The 20,227-nt window shown below is 53.5% G+C and overlaps 1 protein-coding gene across 2 annotated transcripts in view; it reads right to left on the reverse strand.

Moving 5' to 3' along the window:
- SLC12A5 (solute carrier family 12 member 5) overlaps window positions 1-16,828 on the reverse strand; it is a 40,259-nt gene extending 23,431 nt beyond the window's left edge. The window contains exons 1-6 of one of the 2 annotated variants that reach the window (XM_084775068.1): window positions 16,671-16,828; window positions 3,493-3,587; window positions 3,019-3,150; window positions 2,555-2,701; window positions 1,523-1,577; window positions 903-1,033 (exon numbers count right to left, since the gene is read on the reverse strand). In XM_084775068.1, coding sequence (XP_084631194.1) covers window positions 903-1,033; window positions 1,523-1,577; window positions 2,555-2,701; window positions 3,019-3,150; window positions 3,493-3,587; window positions 16,671-16,791 — 681 coding nt within the window. In that variant the 5' untranslated portion in view covers window positions 16,792-16,828. Of the gene's footprint in view, window positions 1-902; window positions 1,034-1,522; window positions 1,578-2,554; window positions 2,702-3,018; window positions 3,151-3,492; window positions 3,588-8,772; window positions 9,077-16,670 lie in introns of those variants that run through there. The other variant, XM_084775069.1, reaches the window with a different exon arrangement.
- Window positions 16,829-20,227: the final 3,399 nt, after the last annotated feature.

Consider the following 20,227-nt stretch of genomic DNA (forward strand, 5'->3'; position numbering starts at 1 on the left):
AAACCTTAGGGCTTGCAGAAGATGGGGCCAGGAGTTGGGAGATGTTAGCTCCCCTTTCTCTTCTCTTCTCTTTTCTTTGTGACAGGGTCTCTTGTAGCCCTGACAGGCTTCAAACTCACTATGTATCCAATGGCGATCTCAAACTTCTTATTCTCCTGCCTCTACCGGCCAAGTGTGGAGAATTTATGTGTTGCTGAGAAGCAAAGCCAGGGCTCTCTGAGCTTGCTAGGCGAGTGCACTTCCCACTGAGTTGCACCCTTTTCCTTAAACCAAGGATCTCTCATCCTCACCCACCCAAAACAGAAAGAGCAGGATGCCCCAAAGCAGCCATCCTGCCCTCCAAACAGCACAGACACATACTCTCTCCCCATCAGTCACTACTAACAGATATCTCTACGTGGATCCCTCCTGGTTCTTTTGGAATCTAAGAACCATCCACCAGGGGCTCTGCGACCAACATCCAAGGAGTGTGCTTTGCACAGTCCCTGGAATGTTGCGGGCTGTTATTATTCCAGCTGTTATTTTAACTCTTGCCAACCCACCTCTGCCACCTCGCCTGTTAGCTGAGTGACCTTGAGCTAGTGCCCCATCTGCCTTTTGGAACGTCTCATTTGTAAAAATGCCATCAGAATACTTAAACCTCTAAGGATTCCAGATAATAACTGTAAAGCACTTGGCGCTGTGCTGAGAACTCAGTGGGTGCCTGATAAACCACAGCTGTTTGTGTTACATAATTATCGTATCTTGTCTCCCCAACCAGACTGGGAAACCCTTTCAAGACAGACCACATCCCACTTCTTTTTGGCCTTAAGCAGTGGCCTGGACTACAGCAGGTGTCCAGGGAGCATTGCACAAGTGGCTGACAACCCAGACCCCCGCACCTCCTCCTCTGCCCCTCTCACCAGCAGGATCTCGATGGTGCCCAGGATGTACATAGCCCCGGCAAAGGTAGTGCCCAGGTAGAAGCAGAGGCCCACAGCGCCCCCAAACTCCGGACCCAGAGACCTGGAAATCATGTAGTAGGAGCCACCAGCTGCAGAGAAAACCTCGTGTCAGTGAGAGAGTCGGAGGGCCCTAGCTAGCTCTGCAGTGAGCAAGAGTCAGGGACAGAGGGCACAAGAAGGTTTTTCTACACCTCAGGCTGCAGCCCGAGAAAGGAGACTATGAGAGACCCAGCCAACCACTCTGCATGGAGTTTGCGAGAGTAATTATCACCATGTTGCTAATTACTCCTGTAAGGAGGTCATGGCTCGGAAAGTAGGATGGTAGAGAAGAGGGTCTCTGGCCGAGTGGGGAAGAGAGCGGTCACTGCCCTATTCAGCATCAGCATCTGTCTCCTTCCCAGAGTCCCAACAGGCTCACTCCTGCCTACTCCACACGAACAATCATAGGCCAGCTCTTGGTCTGCAATACTGTCTCAGTTCTTGGGTCCTGACAGCCCACAAAGCCTGGCCCACCACTCCCTCTGTCAATCACCGGACCCCTGGCCCTCCCCGACTTTGCAGAGGCCCCAGTCACATACCAGGCACAACACCATTCGTTGCGATTGCACTCATGGAAATGGCTGTGAGCATCGTCTGTAGGAAAGAGATCGGCAGAGTGGTGGCTGCTGGGGGCAGCAGTGGCCTGGCTGGTGGCCAAGCCAACAATACCCCAACAACCACCAGCCAAACCCACAGGCTCTGCTCTCCTGAGCTTCTCTCTGGGTCTGTTCCAATTTCTACTCATGCCAAGGCCTTCTCAAAAAGAATAACCTCTTATTCACCATGCAGATGGGAGGAGCCAGAAAACTATGATAATCCCAGTTTGGTCCCTAGGTGTCTCATGACCCAAGACAATTCACTTTTTGTTTTTGGTTTTTGGTTTTTGGTTTTTCAAGACAGAGTTTCTCTGTGTAGCCCTAGCTATCCTGGACTCACTTTGTAGACCAGGCTGGCCTCGAACTCACAGAGATCCGCCTGCCTCTGCCTCCTGAGTGCTGGGATTAAAGGCGTGCGCCACCACCGCCCGGCCACTTTACTTCTTAAGCCTCATCTATAAAATGGGAGCAAGACCTTCAGCACCAGCATCTTCACACGCAGAGTGGCGCCAAGGTTATGTGTGAAGACTCAAGAATGTGAGCTTGGTGTTCAATGAATATTGGATTTTTGTTTCAATGTGGACTGGAAGGATCTAGTTGGAAAGTTATCTGTGAAACATAATCTCAGTGTGTGTGTGCGCGTGTGTGTGTGTGTGTGTGTGTGTGTGTGTGTGTGTGTGTGTGTGTGTGTTGGGGTCCTTCCAAAATGTTAACTCATGCAATGAAATTGGATTGTGTTTTCTTCTCTTCATTTATCGTTTTCATCAATGAATCCACACTACTTGTGTAATTGCACACACATACACACCCAGACCCGGGTGATACCTGGTTGGCGGTCATCAGAGGGAAGGACCAGTTAGACCTAATTTACTCTTAGACTGCTGCAAAAAATGCCCAGGTCTCCAGCTTCCTCTCCACCATCCACCCCCAGGCCTCAGCCAAACCCCACCGTGCAGAGGGAGGAGCGTCACTCACACAGGAGCAGCAGATGAAGACCATACAGAAGGACTCCATGATGCCTGCAATGCCCACCACCCAAGTGAGCCGCAGGAAGAGGATGACGCCAAAGATGTTCTGCAGGCATGGGAGGTACACGCCCATGAAGGTGCCCATGCGTGGGGCCTGCCAGAGAGACTAGCATCAGTCTCTGCACCCCTACTCCTTACCAACTGCCTGTCCCACGCCTCCTCCGTGTTCCTTCCCTGCCTCTCCTCTCTTGCATTTTCCCTCCCTTCGTCTTCCCTCAGGTTCTTACATCCCTGTCTTCCTTTCTACCAGCCTCCCGGTCTCCTCCCATCGCTCCCCTCATGCATCTTTCAAAACACCTCCTTCTTCCTCTGCTCCATCTCCATCTTTCCTCTCCCATCCACCCCTCCATCCAGACCCACTTCCCCCCCCCCCAAGCTCCCTCTCCGATCCCTTCTCCCCGAAGGCCCCACCTGCACCGGCTTCTTTTTTCCACCCTCATTGTTTTCAGCTTCTTCGTGCTCTCTGCTTCCCTGGGGCAGGTTGGTGTAGTTGGCCAGCCCACTGAGCAGGGAGGACACCATGGGGCTGGTGTCCATCTCCTCCTACGGAGGAAATGGGTCGGTGTTAGGAAGCTGGGGGGAAGGGGAGGGCAGCGCGTCGAGGGGGGGCGGTAATTGGGGTGAGCTGGATGTAGAGAGATGAGGACCAAGGTCAAGCCACTGAGTTTGGGATGCGATGGGAACAGAGGAGGGAGAAGCAGGGGACAGGAGAGGAGGACAGGGGACCAGGGGACCATAGGGTAAAGCCAGGAAAGACCAAGGAGGAGAAGGAAGGCCGGGGTAGAAGGTGAACCTGAGGGAGGGATGGAGAGGCGTCTACTCTTCCCGAGGGAGAGAGGGAGCACTGATGAGCCAGCGTGACTAACTGCAGCCCAAGCAGCCCACCTCAAACAGGGCCATGTTCTTGCCGTCATACTCTTTTCCCTTCTCTGTGTCCGTGCTGTTGATGAAGGGACTGCTTTCCTTGGGGTTGCCATCGCCTGAGAAGGAGAAGAGTCCGGTCTGGCACTTGTTCCCTACCCATCCTGTGCACAGCCACTTTAACTCTCTTAGCCTCGGGTCACGTGCTGGGGAGATTGGGCTTGCGCTGCCCTGCCGCCTTCTTGCACGAGTTTAGTTGGCGGCATGGATAAAGAACCCAGTTTGCTGCTGGCATGTTCTGGATGCCTGATGAGCATGTGAGTCCTACTGTGCTCTTAAGGGAGGGTCCTAGTTCATCCACCATGACACCTAAGAGTCTCCAGAGTTCCCTTCTTGGACGTAAATAAGCCCATCTTAGTATGTGGATGGACTCGTGACTTTTTTTCCCCTAGGGAGGACAGCAGAGAACCCTGCGACCTGAACTCCCAAGGATACTCTTTAGACATCTTACATCCCCCCCCCTTCCCTGTCAGTCTACCATGTGCCAACTAGAATGGGCAGAGGAGGAGTCAGCAGCCCTTAGAGACCCAGGCCAAAGCCAGGGGAGAAGAAGCAATAGACAGGACTGCTACAGTCTGTGAAAGAGGCGAACATGAGGGATGCGGGAGGGCACGAAGCCCAGCCCGAGAGGTCACAGAAGGCTTCCCAGAGGAAGTGACGCGTCCGCTGAGAACTGAAGGATGAGTAAGGGCTAGACTGGGAGGGTGGCAGGAGGGTGTTCCAGGCAGAGAGAACCCAGAACAGTGTGTTTGATGTCCCAGATGCGGAAGCCAACAGAACAGGTTAGAACTGCTGAACAAAGCATGATCTGGCTAGAGTCTTAGGAAGGGGCATATTGGGCCTTAAGAATGAACAGTGGCGTGGGGAAAGGTGAGTCAAGGTAGTGTGAGCCTTGAAGAAGTGGCAGGCCATCTTGAAGAAGTTGGACCTCATCCAGAGGACAACGGACAGTCATTGGAGTTTCAGGCCAAACAGTGTCATGACCTGAGTTTGGGTTTTGCAGCAAGCCTCCTGGCTGCAGGTGAGAAATACAGCAGCCAGAGCATTTCCATAATCCAGGCAAGGGCTGACAATGACCGAGGTCACAGCAATATGGGGCACTGGAAAGACTCAAGCATTGAGCATTTTACATTACGGGAGCAATGCTGGGCCAGATGTTCGGGGAGGGTAAAGAAGAATCCAGGATAATGCCTGGGGTTTCAATCATGGGTCAGTGGGTGGGACGATGCTATATAGCTTAATGACCTGGAAGTGTTGAGGAGAGGAATTTGGGGTAGGAAGAGGTTGCATTTAGCTAAGGCCGATCCATCGTAGGGTCCAGAAGCTGCCCGGGCACATGGAGGGAGCAATGCCCATGAAAGAAGATGTGCAGGAGAAGGGCCAGGGGTGACCGTGCAAATGTGTGTGGGAAATGTGCCAAACCAAGGAGAAACTCTGTTAGTGCAGAGAAGGGTCCCTCCAAAAAAGATATGAGGTTTCTATGGAAATAAATAATTCGGTAGTTCCAGCCATCAACCTCCCTCCGCACCAGAGCTGAAGGAAGCCCCAACAGCAGATGTCTTCCTGGACACTGGGGAGAATCACCCCAAGTTTCAAGTAAAGCTGAGGCCACATAGACCCTGACTCTCCTAGCCCGCATCTCTTGACAACCTTATCTGTCCAACGGGCTGCGTTCCCCTCCCTTCTTCAGTCATCCAGCCAGCACCCCAACTCCAGAGCAAGATGTAGCCCAACCTGTCTGAAAATTGGGGTGGGGGAATGCCTGATGCAAAAAACTTCCACTTTGCCCATGGAGACAGAAATGCCTGATTGCCTAGCCAGGCCAGCAGCCATATTTCCCTCTCACCAGGGTGAGTTCCTGGGACTAACAGACCCACCTCACTTCGGGAGCCAGCACATAATAGATGTTCAGGAAATAGTATTTGGAAAAATATTTCTCCAAGGCCGCCCTCTCAGACCCCAGAATCTGAAAGGATCCATCCATCTGGCACCAGAAATAGGAGAAATGAGAGTGAGGTGGGCCCCCTCTCCTTTCAAAAGGTTGACCAGATGCCTTCTGCTCTTGCTACAGGATGGTGGAGTGTAAGAGAAAAATCTCTAGTTGTCCAGGAAAGGCTGGAACTGGGGAAACGTCAGCACCAGCCTCTCCAGCTCTGTCTCCAGTCTGGGCAAGTCACTCTCCCACTGCAAAAGATACTAACTTAGCCTAACTCATAGGATGGTTAGGGAGGCCACTGGAACAACGCACACCATGGCGGCAACACAAGTGTACCTACCCCGACTACTGCAATTACCATTCTTAGCACACCTGCTACCCCTTCGGCCTGGGTTGCTTATCCTGCATCCTTCCTTTAGTTGCAAGCCTTAAGGGCTTCTCTATCTGTGCGGCTGGGTGCCTTTCTTAGAAGCATCCTCTCTTGGGTCTGGAACCACCATCAGGAGAAAAACTCCCACCCTGCCTTTGGTGCCCACTCTCAAGCCTGCCTTCTTTGCCCCCAGCGAGTGGCGCTTAACGGGCTGGAAGGGGTACATCCTGGCCGGAGACCCTGTAACTAGGAGGCCTGGCACCGGTCTCCATGGCGACAGCGCGGACCTACAGCTCAGCGCTGAGCCGAGCCGGCCACGCGCCCGCAGCCACTTATGTAACGCGGCACACAGCACAGAGCCAGACTATAGGCCCGATCCTGGCCAGGAAAGGAGCGCAGGGGTGGGAGCAGCTTGGTAGGCTCGTCCTGGGTCCCGCCTTTCCATCCGCTGCCTGGGCCAGACGCCAGGCTCCTGGGCCCCAACAGCCAAGGGTTGATTTTGTCCCCTGCCAGGAACGCTGGGCTCACTTGTTAAGGGGGGATGGGACGAGCGTCTGTGTTCTCAAAGGAGCAGGACAGCAAAGGAGAAATTAGTCCTGATTCCCTAGAGCCAGGCGTCTGGATGATGGGGGAGCAACCAGAGGAGCGCAAGAGGCAGGCCAGACCCAGGCTGAGCCCTCCCCGCCCCCGCCCCCGTCCCCGCCCCCTGGGAACTCTCAGCCTGAATCGGCTTTCAATTAAGCTGCGGAGGCCAGAGCTCGGCGGGAGGAAACAGGCATAGGCTAAAGAGTCTCCTCCGGGGCCTGGGGTTCGGCCTGGAGGGAATTCCCATGGCAACTTGGGGAGAGATAAGGGGCGTCACACCTCAAAGGGAAACGAGATCTAGGTGCCAGGAACAATATCCTTGGGATCTTTGACCCAGAGGAGCCCTCACGCTCTCCCTGAGGTCAACACCCAGATCTTTCTATGTAGTTTCAAGAGTCTAAACTCAGAGTCAGGGGCTCTCTTGGTCCTTCTTTGTTCAGACCCAGGAAGTCTTCAGTGCCCCCCTACCACCTTCACCGAGCGTCCAGGGTAGACCTCCCGCCTCTGGGACGCAGAATGCTTGACCCAGGTTCTGGTCACTCTAATTCCAAGCGCTGAACTCTATATATAGAAAGAAAGTCTCCAGATGGGCCTACCACACTAGGTATCTAGAAATTAGCTGGAAAGAACTACTAGTTAGAATCCCCCGCTTCCAGCGCACATGTACCTCTTTACTAGGCCTTTGGCGACCCCAAAGGAAAAAACGGAGACCCAGGGAAGGTCGGTGGAGGAAGCAGATGCTGAGAAACCCACAAAACCCATTCTGAGGAGCAGGGACGTCTCATAGTGGAAGCATCTGAGGGGGATCCCGGGAGGAAGTGACATTCCTTCCCCTTGCACTGCTTCAAGATGCCTAGAGCTGCCGCAGACTGAACTTTACAGCTCCCCCTCCCCCTCCAGCCAAGGGAGCTCTGCCTGATGAGGTGACCCCAGGGTCACTTAAGAGATGGATGAGCTAGCTCCTAGTTCTGTCCCTTAGTACAGAACTCGGCCCCGTGGGAGAATGGGAAGGGGGTGTTTCGGACAAAGGATCAGGGACGCTGGTGTCCCCAGCCTTCCCACGCCTCCAGTTGGCCCTGACTATGCTCCAAAATCAAGGACCTCAAGAATCAAACGTGCTAGTGTCTGCGAGATCAGGCTTTCAGCTCTTGGGGCCTCGGGCCATCGCCTGGGGAGGTCTGTGGGAGTCGCGGCCCAGAGGGTCAAGCAATGCCTGGGGGAAGCATTTGAAGGCGCTGAGCGAGCGCAGACAGCAGGCACTGGAGATGCGCTAGTGCGCAGGGGACGCTGCGCCGCTAAAGGGTGGGGGCTGGGGGCGGCTGACAGACGTGATGGATGGCTGAGACCGCTGGGGGGCGGCGAGGGGCCTGGGAGCTCGAGGGGGTGGCTGGCCCCAAGACCTCGGAGCAGAGAAACGGCAGTGAAGGATGACAGAGACCCGGGACAGCACAGGGATTTGCTCCAGAGCCCCTCAGCTCCTGGCAAGTCTCTGCACCCACCGCAGCAAGTCCGCAGTGTCGCCACGGCGCTGGGGATTCAGCCACTGGGACCCCGCTTCTGAGGCTTCACCAGGATAGCTAAGAGAAATAACTATAAAGACTTCCCCCTGCCCCGCCCTGAAAACCACACTGCCGCCCTAGGGTACCAAAAGAAGGGGGAAAGAGAAAAGAAAGGATCTTGCTTCCTGTCCTGAATAGGAACCCACGGAGAATCGAGAGAAAGAGGAAATCGGCAAAGTAGACCTGAAAATCCACTGATATGCTAGCTTGAGGTTGAGATAAGGACTTCAGGGAGCCTTGGGGGAGGGGGCCTTGGCTGCACCAAGTGTCCCCTTAAGGAGACACCGCAGCCCAGACGGGAGCTATCATATGCCTCCAAATCCCAGAGCCATCACTCCCCCCCCCACCTTCCAGCTGGAAGCTCAGAGCAAGGGACTGCAGCAGACTGCGCCCCCAGAAGCCGCTGGTCCCTGTTCTGCGCCAGGACGCCCGGGTCCCCTCTCGGGGAAAGGAGCCTCCCTCCTGCCCGTCGAACCGCACGTCAGCCCTGTTCTAGCTATTCCATCCCCTTCCCACAGCCTCTCAGGTTTAGCTAATGCAAATCTGTCCCCTAGGCCTTGGATCAACCCAGCCCGGGGTCCCCAATCTGCCCGGGAGCGCGACGCATTCCAGAACCTCGGACAGCGCCTAGCGCATTCCAATGGAGCAAGCTTCCCTGCAGCCTTCCGCACCCACTACCTGGGTCAGTCCTAGGCTCTCCTTTCCTGGAGGCGGCCCCCCGCTCTGCCTCTCACCCCGAATCTCTCCTCCGCCGCCGCCGCCCCCTCCTCCGCCGCCCCCGGACCACTGCTTACCCGGGTTGGCTCCCCCATCACCGTCCTCGCAGTCCGTCAGGTTGTTGAGCATGGTGGCTGCGCAGCACCGGACTAGGGATGGCTGCGCTGCTTCGCCCGCGCCCCTCTGCCCGCCTTCACCGCTCGGTCGCTCGCTCGAGCTCTCTCGCTCGCTCTCCGCTCCACGGAGGAAGAAGCTGCAGTGCCCGCCCGCCCGGCGCACACACACTCGCACACGGACACACGCTCACACCCGCGCGCGCCCCCTCTCAGCAGCGGCGCTGCTCACCTCATCCCGTATGCAGGAGGCGTGAGCTACTGGCGGGTTTTTTTTTTTTTTGGTGGGGGGGGTGAGCCGGAGGGAGGGAAGAGAGGGGATGAGGGGCGGGCAGAGAGCTCCGGTGGCCCCCTCGCGGAAAAACTGGGGGCTTGCAGGGGTGGAATGAAGGGGGTGCTGCCGGGGACGCGGCCCTCACTTCCCTAGAACAGACGCAGCCCCCCCTACTCTCCAGCGCAGGCGGGGCCCGGCACGTGGGCAGGTGCCATCCCGCGCCCTAAAAATAACGGCAGGGAACTAGGTCGCGGCCGTGGGGAGGCGGCCCCGCAGCGGCTGCCTGACTGGGGGTCCGAGGTGACCCCTGGGGGGAAGATGTGGGGGACTTGAGGCAGCAGAGGTGGGCGCTGTGGCGTATAAGGGCCCCAGGGAGTCTGTCTACAAAACTGGTAAGGTAAGGCCTGGGCGAAGGAGAACTAGATCCTTTCCCAGCTCTCTGCCCTAGAGGTTGGAACTGAAGAAAAAATTTAGCCTAGGCCCCAACAATGAGGCCCTGTGCTGCCCCAAGGGGGCTCAGGTCAATGGGTCTGTCTGGCTCATCCTGATTTTAAACCGAATGTGCCACTAGAGGAGTTGTAGACAACTCTTTCATGATGTTCAGGATGGATGGAGTCTCAGCATCCCTAACCCCAAGACAAATCCCTGAAGTCCGCACCAAGACAGGGGCCTTCTGACGTGGAATGATCTGTGGATGGAACGCAGTAAGGAGCAGCAAGGTCCTGTAGCAAAGCCTTCCCACTGGAGAAGGTGCAGCCTCTAGCGAGGGTATGCTGGCCCCAGGCTGTCAGGGAGCGGGGTGGGGGAAGGGAGAATGAGGCCGCCTGCCGGTTGGGGACCAGATTTTCTCCTGGGGCGGGAGTGTCTAATCCCCTAATCCAGGATTGCTTTCTGAGGCTTCCAGGCCTGACATGCTCTCCCGCCCGCTTCCTACCCTGAAACCAGCCGCCTCCCCCCTGAAGCTTGGTTACCCTGGGACCCTTCAGCCACCAGACTTGAGCCAATGGTGCAGACGCTTCAGAAAGTGACATCTTTGCATCTGGGAGATCTAAACATACTAACAGTGTAAAATAAGAGGAAATAGCTTCACGGCCACCCTGGTTCCTGGCTTGGGCCCTCAAAATCCCAGGAGAGTTGCAGGATAGAACTATTTATCTTATCTAATGCACAGCTTTCATTTCATAGACGGGAGGGAGGGAATAACCTAAGCGCCCAAGAGAGAAAATAACTGCCCATGCACACAAAACGGATGAATGGCAGAATCCAGTCTAGAACCCATTTCTATTTACTCCAATTTGGGTCTCTCCTCAATAGACCCTCTTTTTAAATCGATCTTGCCTCCAGTGAAAGAGACAAGAAAACAATCAACTATCTCTGATTCTCTGCTCCTAGAAAAAAAAATTAACAGAGGTTGAGTCGGAGATGAGGTTTCCCCCTTTTACGCCCAGGTTTCAGAGACACAGGACTAGAACTGGCCCTTGCTTGGGGCAGAAAGCCTCCTGTATTTGCAATGCAGGCGTTTTCAGGACCATGGACAATGCAGGCTGCCATGCTGGTGGCTGTGGAAATTTGTCAATGGTTTCAGAGTAGGTCATGATGAGTCAGTCTTCCACAACGGACTCAGAGATGTTTCTAAGGGATTCACCAACAAGGTGCTTCCACCGATTGGTTTTGTGGACACCTAGCTAATCCATTAGGGTGGAGAGTTAGCTATTCAGGCAAGATGTGAGCATTTGGGAGATGGTGTGATGGCTCAGTAATAAAAGCACTCACAACCTAGCACGTGGAGTTCAGTGCTCAGGACCCATATGGTTGAAGAAGAGAACTGACTCTTGCAGGTCATTTGCACACATACACAATAACAATAAAATATTTTAGGAAGGTATGAGTGTTCGGTATGCATGCACACACTACCACATTACAGTCTATATTACGCTGTAGAGATGTGTAAAGGGGTAAAATATGAAATATGTTTGCCTAAGAAGATCTGTGGAGATGAGGACCCTGGATTGTTTGTTTGTTTGTTTGTTTGTTTTCCAGCAATCTCCACTCTGGGGTGTCCCCACTAGGCTATGTTTCTTTATCTATGGCCTAGTGCTATTGAATCTCTGATCACCCAGGGAGTAAAGCTGTCCGTGGGGACATGTAGATCCCCCAGGGAGGACAGGTGAAATCCAGAATGACTGCCCTTTGCCTGAACACCCCACTATCAATCCTCATTAAAGCTCTGACCTAGAGAGCCACCTGGAATGTAGGAGATACAGATTCTATCCTGTCCTCTGCTGCAGAATTCTACTTATTCCTAGACAAAAACCAAACCCTTCTCTCTGGGCTCCAGCATCTACATCCACGAGACAGAAGAGTGATTCCTCCCTCTCTTCTATGAGTCTAGATCAAGGCCACAGAGCGCTTCCTGGTGATCCCTTGGTATATATCTCTGTGTGAGAGAGCATGCCTAGTGTGCACAAGGCCCTGAGTTCAATCCCCAACACCACAAAAGTATTTTGTGGGTCCACGTGGATAGACTTAGTGGTGCACACTTATCAGGAGACAAAGGCAGGGTTCTCATAACACGTTTGAGGCTAGCCTGGTCTACATCTGAGTGCCAAGTCAGACAGGATGCTGCAAAGTGATAAAGGGGGATAACTGCTTTCTTCCTGGGGAGTCCAGACCAAGCAAGGGCAGAGCCCCAAAAGAAGACCCCAAGCTCTTCAACTGACACTCAGGCCAGATGTGATGACATATGCCTTTCATACGCCTTTAACCCCAGCACTCGGGAGGCAGAGGCAGGCAGATCACTGTGAGTTCAAGGCCAACCTGATCTACAAAGCAAGTCTAGGACAGCCAAGGCTACACAGAGAAACCCTGTCTCGAACAACCAAAAACAAATAAACAAAACAAAACAACTCAAACAGCTGACACTCTTCAAGGAAGCTAGGCCCTCTTCCTCACCTTCCTGATACAGCTTTGAGAAAACTCAGTATAAGCACCTTCTTCTACAGGGCCAGTCTTGGCCAAGAAGGGATGGCCTTCAGCTCTGAGGGTCAGGGATTGCCCCACTCAGCATACCTTCCCCCTCGTAGAGGAAGAGTCCAGAGACCTAGGGAGATAAGACTGTAGAAGAAAACTTCTGGATGGAATACATTAAGGGCACAGCCAAGCAGGGTCCTATTTTTGAAGTCAGCGTCTCCAAGATTCCTACCCCTCCCACCTTGTGTCTCTCAGAGAGAAGCTGCCTCTCTGCAAGAGGACTAGGGTGCTAGAAAGGACTTCATAAATTATTTTTTTCCACTTACCACTTATGACGAAACTGGAGTCTAGAAATGGAAATGGAATGGGAGGGGGGCATTTTCCTCGTGGGCTGAATTTACAAATGAGGACTAGAACCCAGCATCCAGCCTCTAGGTATGCCCTCTCCAGTTAGCCCAACTCCACCTCATTCCCACAGGCACCGTATCCCCGCACTGGGCTCACTCCTTATCACCACATCATCACCCTGTGACCTCCCCACTTCCTGACCTAGGACTAGGGCCCCACAGCTTCCCCTTCACCCTTCCTCCCACCACCTGCATGCTCTACCTCCAGACCCAAATCCTAGCAGTGAGGGATGAGTCCAGCGCATAGCACACCCCACACATATAGAGCTTGCCGCAGAGCACGTCAACCACCACCGTCTCCGTGGCAACCGGGGGCTTAATTAACAGGCTGCAGCCCCGTCACCATGGCAACAGCACCCCCAACAGCCCCCCCCCTAGTACCCTGCAGACTCAGCCTCTCTTCCCTGTTTCCCAATCTGGACCCCTTCTCATGTAACTCAACCCTACCCTCACCCCGCCTGGAAAGCTGGAGCCTGTACATAGCTCTGGTTCATTGAGAAGAGATGAGAGAGAGGGGGATGTGAAAGAGAGAGGGAGGGGGAAGGGAGGGAGGGAGAAAGAGAGAGAGAGAGAGAGAGAGAGAGAGAGAGAGAGGAGAGAGAGCTGTCACCATAGCAACTGCAGCCCTGTTCATAACCAGTTTGTTGTCATGGAGATTCCTAGGGCTCACCTTGGGCTGAGGTGGGCACTGAGGTTTTGAGTCTTGATCGAAGGTGGAGAAACCAATTGGACAGAGGTATCCAGCACATGCACATCTCTCTCTCTCTCTCTCTCTCTCTCTCTCTCTCTCTCTCTCTCTCTCTGTCACACACACACACACACACACACACACACACACACACGCATACACACACACCAGAAACAGCATCATTCTTTCCAATTTACAGATAGAGAGATTAAAACATAAGATCTGTGGCCCCACCCTTGTAGATCATCAAAAACTCTTGCCTGACTTTTTTTTTTAATCTGTTTGGAGTGTTTGGTTTTGTTTTGTTTTTGAAGCAGGGTCTTTCTTTATTACTCAGGCTAGGTTGCCTCAACCTCTTGGGATTACAGGTGTGATTGCCACCACCAGCTCACTGTCAGTATTTTCAGAAAGGATACTTTCAACTTTATACCACAGACAGATAAACTGAGGCCCAGGGAAGGAAAGCAGTGTGTCCAAGGAGGTACCACAGAGCTCAGGCCAGAGCAAATATAACTCATCTTACAGTCTTGCTTCATCCCCTAGAAAAAGTTATTTATTCTCCATCCATGAAGGCACACCCCAACCCCTGTGAGCTTGGATAGCCCCAGGGTTTCTTCCCATTGTCCAGCCTCCCCCTGAAAAGTTTAGGCATGTGGTGTGGTTGAAAGGATGTGGGCTTGGCTCAGAGCTGTAAGATTTTGTCCTAAGTCTACTTCTATCCCAGGACCAAAGAGGCAAGTGAAACGTGTGGGATGCAGGCCAGTGTTTATGATACTTTCAAGGCTCAGCTTCTCACTTGCCATTTTCATCCCCACCTGTAGGTCATACAGAGGCGACACCCCAAGCACCAAACTCTACATCCTGGGTCCACTATAAAACATGATGCCAGGTGTGGTGCTGTATGCCTTTAATCCCAGCACTCAGGAGGCAGAGGCAGGTGGATCGCTGTGAGTTCAAGGCCAGCCTGGTCTACAAAGCAAATCCAGGACAGCCAAGGTTAACACAGAGAGACTCTGTCTCGAAAAAAACAAAGCAAAACGAACAAACAAACAAAAACCATGACGCTTACACATATGTAGTTTGCCAAAGTCTCCCCATAGCCACTCCCAGCCTTATATGTGCTGTCACCACTCCTTTGGACCTGGGGACAGAGGTGGCAAGAGGATTTTTCTGAGCTGATTGACTGACCCTTGTGTCTGAAGACTGACACAAAAGCAGCTGTGGAAATGATACCAGATGTTAAGATCCCCCCACTTCCCATCGCAGAGCATTCCTAACTCCCAGCTCAGTGACCTTCATGGGGGAGGTGCTTGAGGTCATCCGAGGGCCTGAGAGGTAAAAAGCCAACCAAATCGTGACAAAGGGGGACTTTGAACTCATGGATATGAGTGCCCACCCTACAAACACAGAACCATATACACCAACAGGTCCATCATGCACACTGGCAGTGCAGTGGCACACACAAGCACTGACTTGCCCAGTACTTGTGAGGCCATGAAAGCTGCTGTGAATACACACATCAAGACTTGCACCCACAGCCTCAGCCACAAGCACACAACATTCCACACGTTTCCCACATACATTTGCACAGTCAAAATTCTGGGCCTATATTTTGCTTCCATGACGAAGGTGTTTTGGGTGATGCAAGTGGACAAAAACTGAGCAATCACCTTGGAACATGAGTCCCCAACATCTTCTTCCCAGGGCAAGGTCTGAGGAACAGGAGGAAAGAGCAGGCAAAGAGAGAGGAGAGGGAAGCGACCAGAGCCACACACTCTCATCTGATGAGCACTGATCACTCGGGATCCAAAGATAAAAAGACGCTATCCCGGTCTTTGATGTGCTTGAACCAGTATCCACCGGGAATGTGCTCTAGTGAGCAGGCTAAAGAGGAATGAGCACCTTCTTCCTGGGAGCGAGGGAGAGTGAAAGGGATTTCAGAAGAGGTGAAAGGAGCTATAGCTCACAAAATGAGTAGGAGTTCTCCAAGCTCATAGGGTGGAGGTGGGGGGGCGGGGGGGGGGCGGATGTGAACAGGAAGAGATATGCCAGGTACGGATGAAGAAAGAAGCTGAATGACAGACTGACGGGTTTGTCCTTTACCCTACAGTGATGGGGTTGTTTAGACTGATGGAGGCAGGGAGACGAGAGAGGCCCAGGTGGTCCTGGCTATGTGAGAAATATTGCAAGCTTGGACGATGGGGATGGTGACAGAGGAGAACTGTAACAGAATTCAGGATCTATTTTGAAGGTCAGTGACCAGATCATGAGAAACAGTTGGATTTGATGGGAAGAGAAAAGGGTGACAGGACGGCATTGCTGAGTTTTTTGATTCTGAGAGGTTTGATAAGCCATTTTTTTTTAATGAGATACAAGAGGAGTCACAGCATAGAAGGAGAGTGAGAAGAAACCTGAGTGTCCATAATCCATGAGGCGGTCGGGTCACCTGACTGGGACCTGAGGAAGTCCAGACCTGGAGTCGTCCATACCTTGAGGAACCTTCTGAAGGAAACCCCAAAATCCACGCTTGTGTTAGCTCCAGGCAACGCGAGCTCACCCGCGGCTCACGAGCGACCCCTAGCGCCCAGGGAAGGCGCGCTCTCCCTTCGGCCTTGGGGGGCTACTCCAAGCCTATTAGCTCCCTCTCCTTCCAAACGAGAGGGGCAGAGCTAGGAAGAGGGGAAACCCTGCAAGTGACCTTTGCAGAGGAGACTGTGTCTGTAACCAGGATGTCATTTCGTTTTGGAGACCGCCCGAAGGGATCCTTCTGCCCTCGCCACTGTAGCAGCGTGTGACTTCCTTTAAAAGCACTGAACTGAGCACCCCCAACTCCAGTTCAGCTAGCTCCTCCTAATCCTTCAGGAGCTGTCCCTCAGAGTGATCCGAGTGCCCGAGGGTTGGGACCGGGTCCTTTGACATCCTTCCTGGACCTAGCTGCTCATGATTCAAACTAATTTCGCTGTCTGCGGTCTCCTTTAGGAGATACCCAGGCGTTCCGACTCGACAGGGAGGCAGAAGACTGGAGAATCCGCTGGGCATCACGGACGGCTAACAGTGGCTACTGCCGCCTCAGTGACCCCACCCACCCACCCTGGCCCTACTTTCATCCCCTTGGCCAACCCGTTCTGGTTGGCCCCCCAAATCGACCTAGATCTGCTTCCGGGCAGCTCTGGACGGACCCCCTCCCCATCTCCCTCTCCTCAAGATCCCCACCTCCTCAGTGCTTGGGCCTACTCCTCTCCAAGACCCAGACCTAGACCCTCAGTCTCCGGCACGCCCCTTCTTCCCTCGCCCTTGCCCCAGCTCTTTTTCTGGCCCTACTTGCTCCCCCTTGGCCCCGCCCACCAGGATCCGGTCACGCCCCCTCGCCCTTCCCGCTGTGGGCGCCCCAAGTCCTTGGGTCCCCCTTCTCCTCTCCACTCCCTGCTGCACCCCTCGCCCAGCCCAGGCCCCGCCCCGCCCTGCAGTGGCCCCGCCCTCTCGCCCCGCCCCCCCTGCGGCCCCGCCCCCCTGCGGCCTCTACCTTTGACGTCTTCCCTCGGGAACCGGCGGGGGTCGGGGACTGAATGCCGGCGGGACTCTGGGTCAACGGAGGCGGCGGACGCCGCGGGGGGCAACGAGGTGACCGTGAACCTGCGGCTCATGGCGCGCGGGGTGGCGGGATCGCACAAGTGGCCGCAGCCGGGGTGCAGGAGCGCCAAGAGCTTCGCCGCCCGCCGTACGCCGCGCAGGGTCCTAGTGCCCGCTGTGCCCAACTTCCCCAATCTGTCCACTTCTCCTTGAGGCCCTGGGCTCTCTCTCCGTTCCACCAGAAGCCCTTCAGGAGCCCACTCAGATATGAGTCATTTCTCACAAAGGGCTTCCTATGAAAGCATGCTGGGCGAGCCATGATGAGCAAGCCAGTAAGCAGCACTCCTCATGGCTCCTGCATCAGCTCCTGCCTCCAGGTTCCTCCCTTGACCTCCTGCTTTGGCTTCTTCAGTGATGGATTGTGATTGGGACAACTAAATTGACAGTTTAAAACAAGCAAACAAGCCAGACAGTGTTGGCACATGCCTTTAATCCCAGCACTCGGAAGGCAGAGGCAGGTGGGTCTCTGTGAGTTCAAGGCCAGCCTGGTCTACAGAGGGAGTTTCCAGGACAGCCAAGGCTACACAGAGAAACTCTCGAAAAACCAAAAAGAAAAAAGAAAGAAAAGGAAACCTAATTAAAACAACTTTTTTTGAGGAGGAGCCTGGATTCTTTTCTATCCAAGAGGGAAGCCACTGGAAGTTTTGGTGTAGAGGGACAGTGATCTAATTTATATTTAAATAAGCTCCATGGCTCTAACAGCTGGACTAACGCAATGGTTGCTCCGGAAAGTGTGCATGGGAAGTGCAAGGCCTGAAACCACAGGCTGGTGAGGGGCAGGAGCACGAGGATCAATTGCAGCCAGGCCACCCAGGGCCCGGGGCTCAGAGAGAAAGAGAGAGATGCTGCCTCAAAAAACAAGATAGGGCTAAGGGGGGCAAGATGGCTGACTCCTTAGGTAAAGGCACTTAACCAAGAAGCCTGACAACACGAGTTTGATCCCTGGCCCACACCAACGGAGTAAAGAACCAATTCTTGCCGGTCGCCCTCTGACCTCCACACAAGCACTGTTAGCACGTGGGTGCCCATCTCCACACACATAACTAGTAAAGAAATACATGTAATGTGATGTTTTAAAATCAAGATGGAGAGCCCCTGGAGAGGACACCCAAGCTTGACCTCTAGCCTCTCCGCCTGCACCTACACACATGTTTATATATAAACACATGAACACGCAGGAGCCAGGAATGGAAACTGGGAGTCTAACGAAGAGGTAATGGTGGCCAGGCTAGAGAAGTGACAGGCATCAGATACATTAGCATCAGATGCTAAGCACGGCATACGATGTAGCATTAGAATCAGAGGGGCAGCCGGGCGGTGGTGGCGCACGCCTTTAATCCCAGCACTCGGGAGGCAGAGGCAGGTGGATTGCTGTGAGTTCAAGGCCAGTCTGGTCTACAAAGTGAGTCCAGGACAGCCAAGGCTACACAGAGAAACCCTGTCTCAAAAAAAAAAAATCAGAGGGGCGGTGAGGGGAGTAGAAACAGTCAAACCCACCCTGGAGTGCTGTTTGGTCACATCTTTTAAGTCTAGGCAAATATATTTCCTTCTGCCCGGGTCTACTATGGTTTGTGGGCAGAAGAAATGGCTGCCCATGTGTTCCCAAAGACTTTTGTCTTTATTTTTATTTATTCGTGTGTGTGTGTGTGTGTGTGTGTGTGTGTGTGTGTGTGTGTGTGTGTGTGTTCAGTGCCCATAGAGGCCAGAAGAGGGTCTCAGATCCCATGGAACTGGAGTTACAGTTATACGCCACCAGATGTTGGTGCTAGGAACTGAACTTGGATCTTCTGCAAGACCAGCAAGTACTTTAACCTCTGAGCCATCTTTCCAGCTGATCGATCCCCAACCAAGGCTTTTCCAAAAATGGTCATAGCAGCATTATTTATAATGATCCCAGACCAGAATATATGCAAATGTCTGTCAACAGCAAAACAGATCCTGGCCAGGCATTCACCCAACGGAACTGGACATCGCACTGAGAATAAACCATGTGCGGCTCACAAGATGTGCACAAACCTCACAAGGACCTCACACAACAAGAGGAGTCAAGAGACACAACAGGAATAACACACCTTACAGACTGTTTAAACAGTGGGGGAGGGCAGTGAGATGGCTTAGTGGGTAAAGGTGCTTGCTGCATAGCCACAGTGGAATGAAAGAAAAAACTCCTGAAAGCTGTCCTCCGCGTATGAATGTGTGCACACACCATCATACAAAGATGGTGACACGTGGAGGAAGAGAGGGTTGGATCTGTTTAGGTAGAAAGCCTATTAGGTCACAAGGAGCCGGCAGATGAGCCCGCGCTCAGTTTGGGTATGTCAGCCTCTTGTACAGAGATGCTTTTCAAGGTTGTTTTGCCCAGACTAGTGAGGAAAGCGTGACTAGGGAGAAAGCAAGATGGACTGTCCCATCGCACTGCACGTGTGGCTGGAGGCTAGGCGGTGTGTTCACTGCGCACTGCGCTGATGGTGGCAGGTCACACAGGTGGTTTGCTGGCGCTGTAAGGCAGGAGCCTGTAGTGAGTAGTGGGCGAGGGCGTGGGAGCAAGGCAGTGGAGATGCGAATAGGACCCACGTGTGGGTAAGTTTTTACTGTGAGTGGGCCTGGGAGCAGAAAAGTGGGATAGTAAGTATCCCAGGTGAGACAGGACTGAGAGAGAGTTTCAACAGGGCATGTGAAGGAATGCTTGTGTTCAGATGGGAGTGGCTTTATTCCCTGGGCTAGAAATAGGCCAGCTGGGAAAGGGGAACCCCCCAGAGGAGAGGCTCGGGGAGGGGGGAGCAGTTCTCTAAACTCCTCCTTAAACTCCCTCTTGGATTTATCAGCCAGAACACGATGACATCTGACCAACCTTCCCTCCTCTTTCTAGTCTCTCTGACAGCACACCCGCCTGCTCAACCTTGGGCTCTCTTCAGTGGTCACAGTGCTATGACCACCATCCCTGTGTGCGCTGTTTCATGCACACACACACGTGTGAGGGTGAAAGGTGGGTCTATTTTCACTTTGAGGGTTTGGCAGGATGGCTGGCTGGAGAAATCGCTCAGACTTAAGTGCTCTTGCTGCTCTTCCGAAGGAGCAGGGTTTGGCTTCAAGCGCTGCCATGGGACAGCACACAACTGCCTACAACTCTAGTTCCGGGGGATCCAACACCCTCTTCTGGCTTCCTGAGGCATCAGCACACATGTGCATACAAACACACACACACACACACACACACACACACACACTTATTTATTTCCACTTCCCCAGGAAGACACTTGGTCATACTGGGTCATTTCCAGCTGAGGGATCATCTTGCCTAGAGAAAGAACATTGTCTGCCGTAAACCACCATGCACAGAACACACACACACACACACACACACACACACAACACACACAAACACACAAAACCTCTAGCACACATGCTTTTCATTCTCCAAGCATGCTGCTGCTTGCTGCCAGCAACCAT

Source organism: Acomys minous, assembly GCF_964271855.1.
Source record: "Acomys minous genome assembly, chromosome: 3".
Taxonomy (NCBI): Eukaryota; Metazoa; Chordata; class Mammalia; order Rodentia; family Muridae; genus Acomys; species Acomys minous.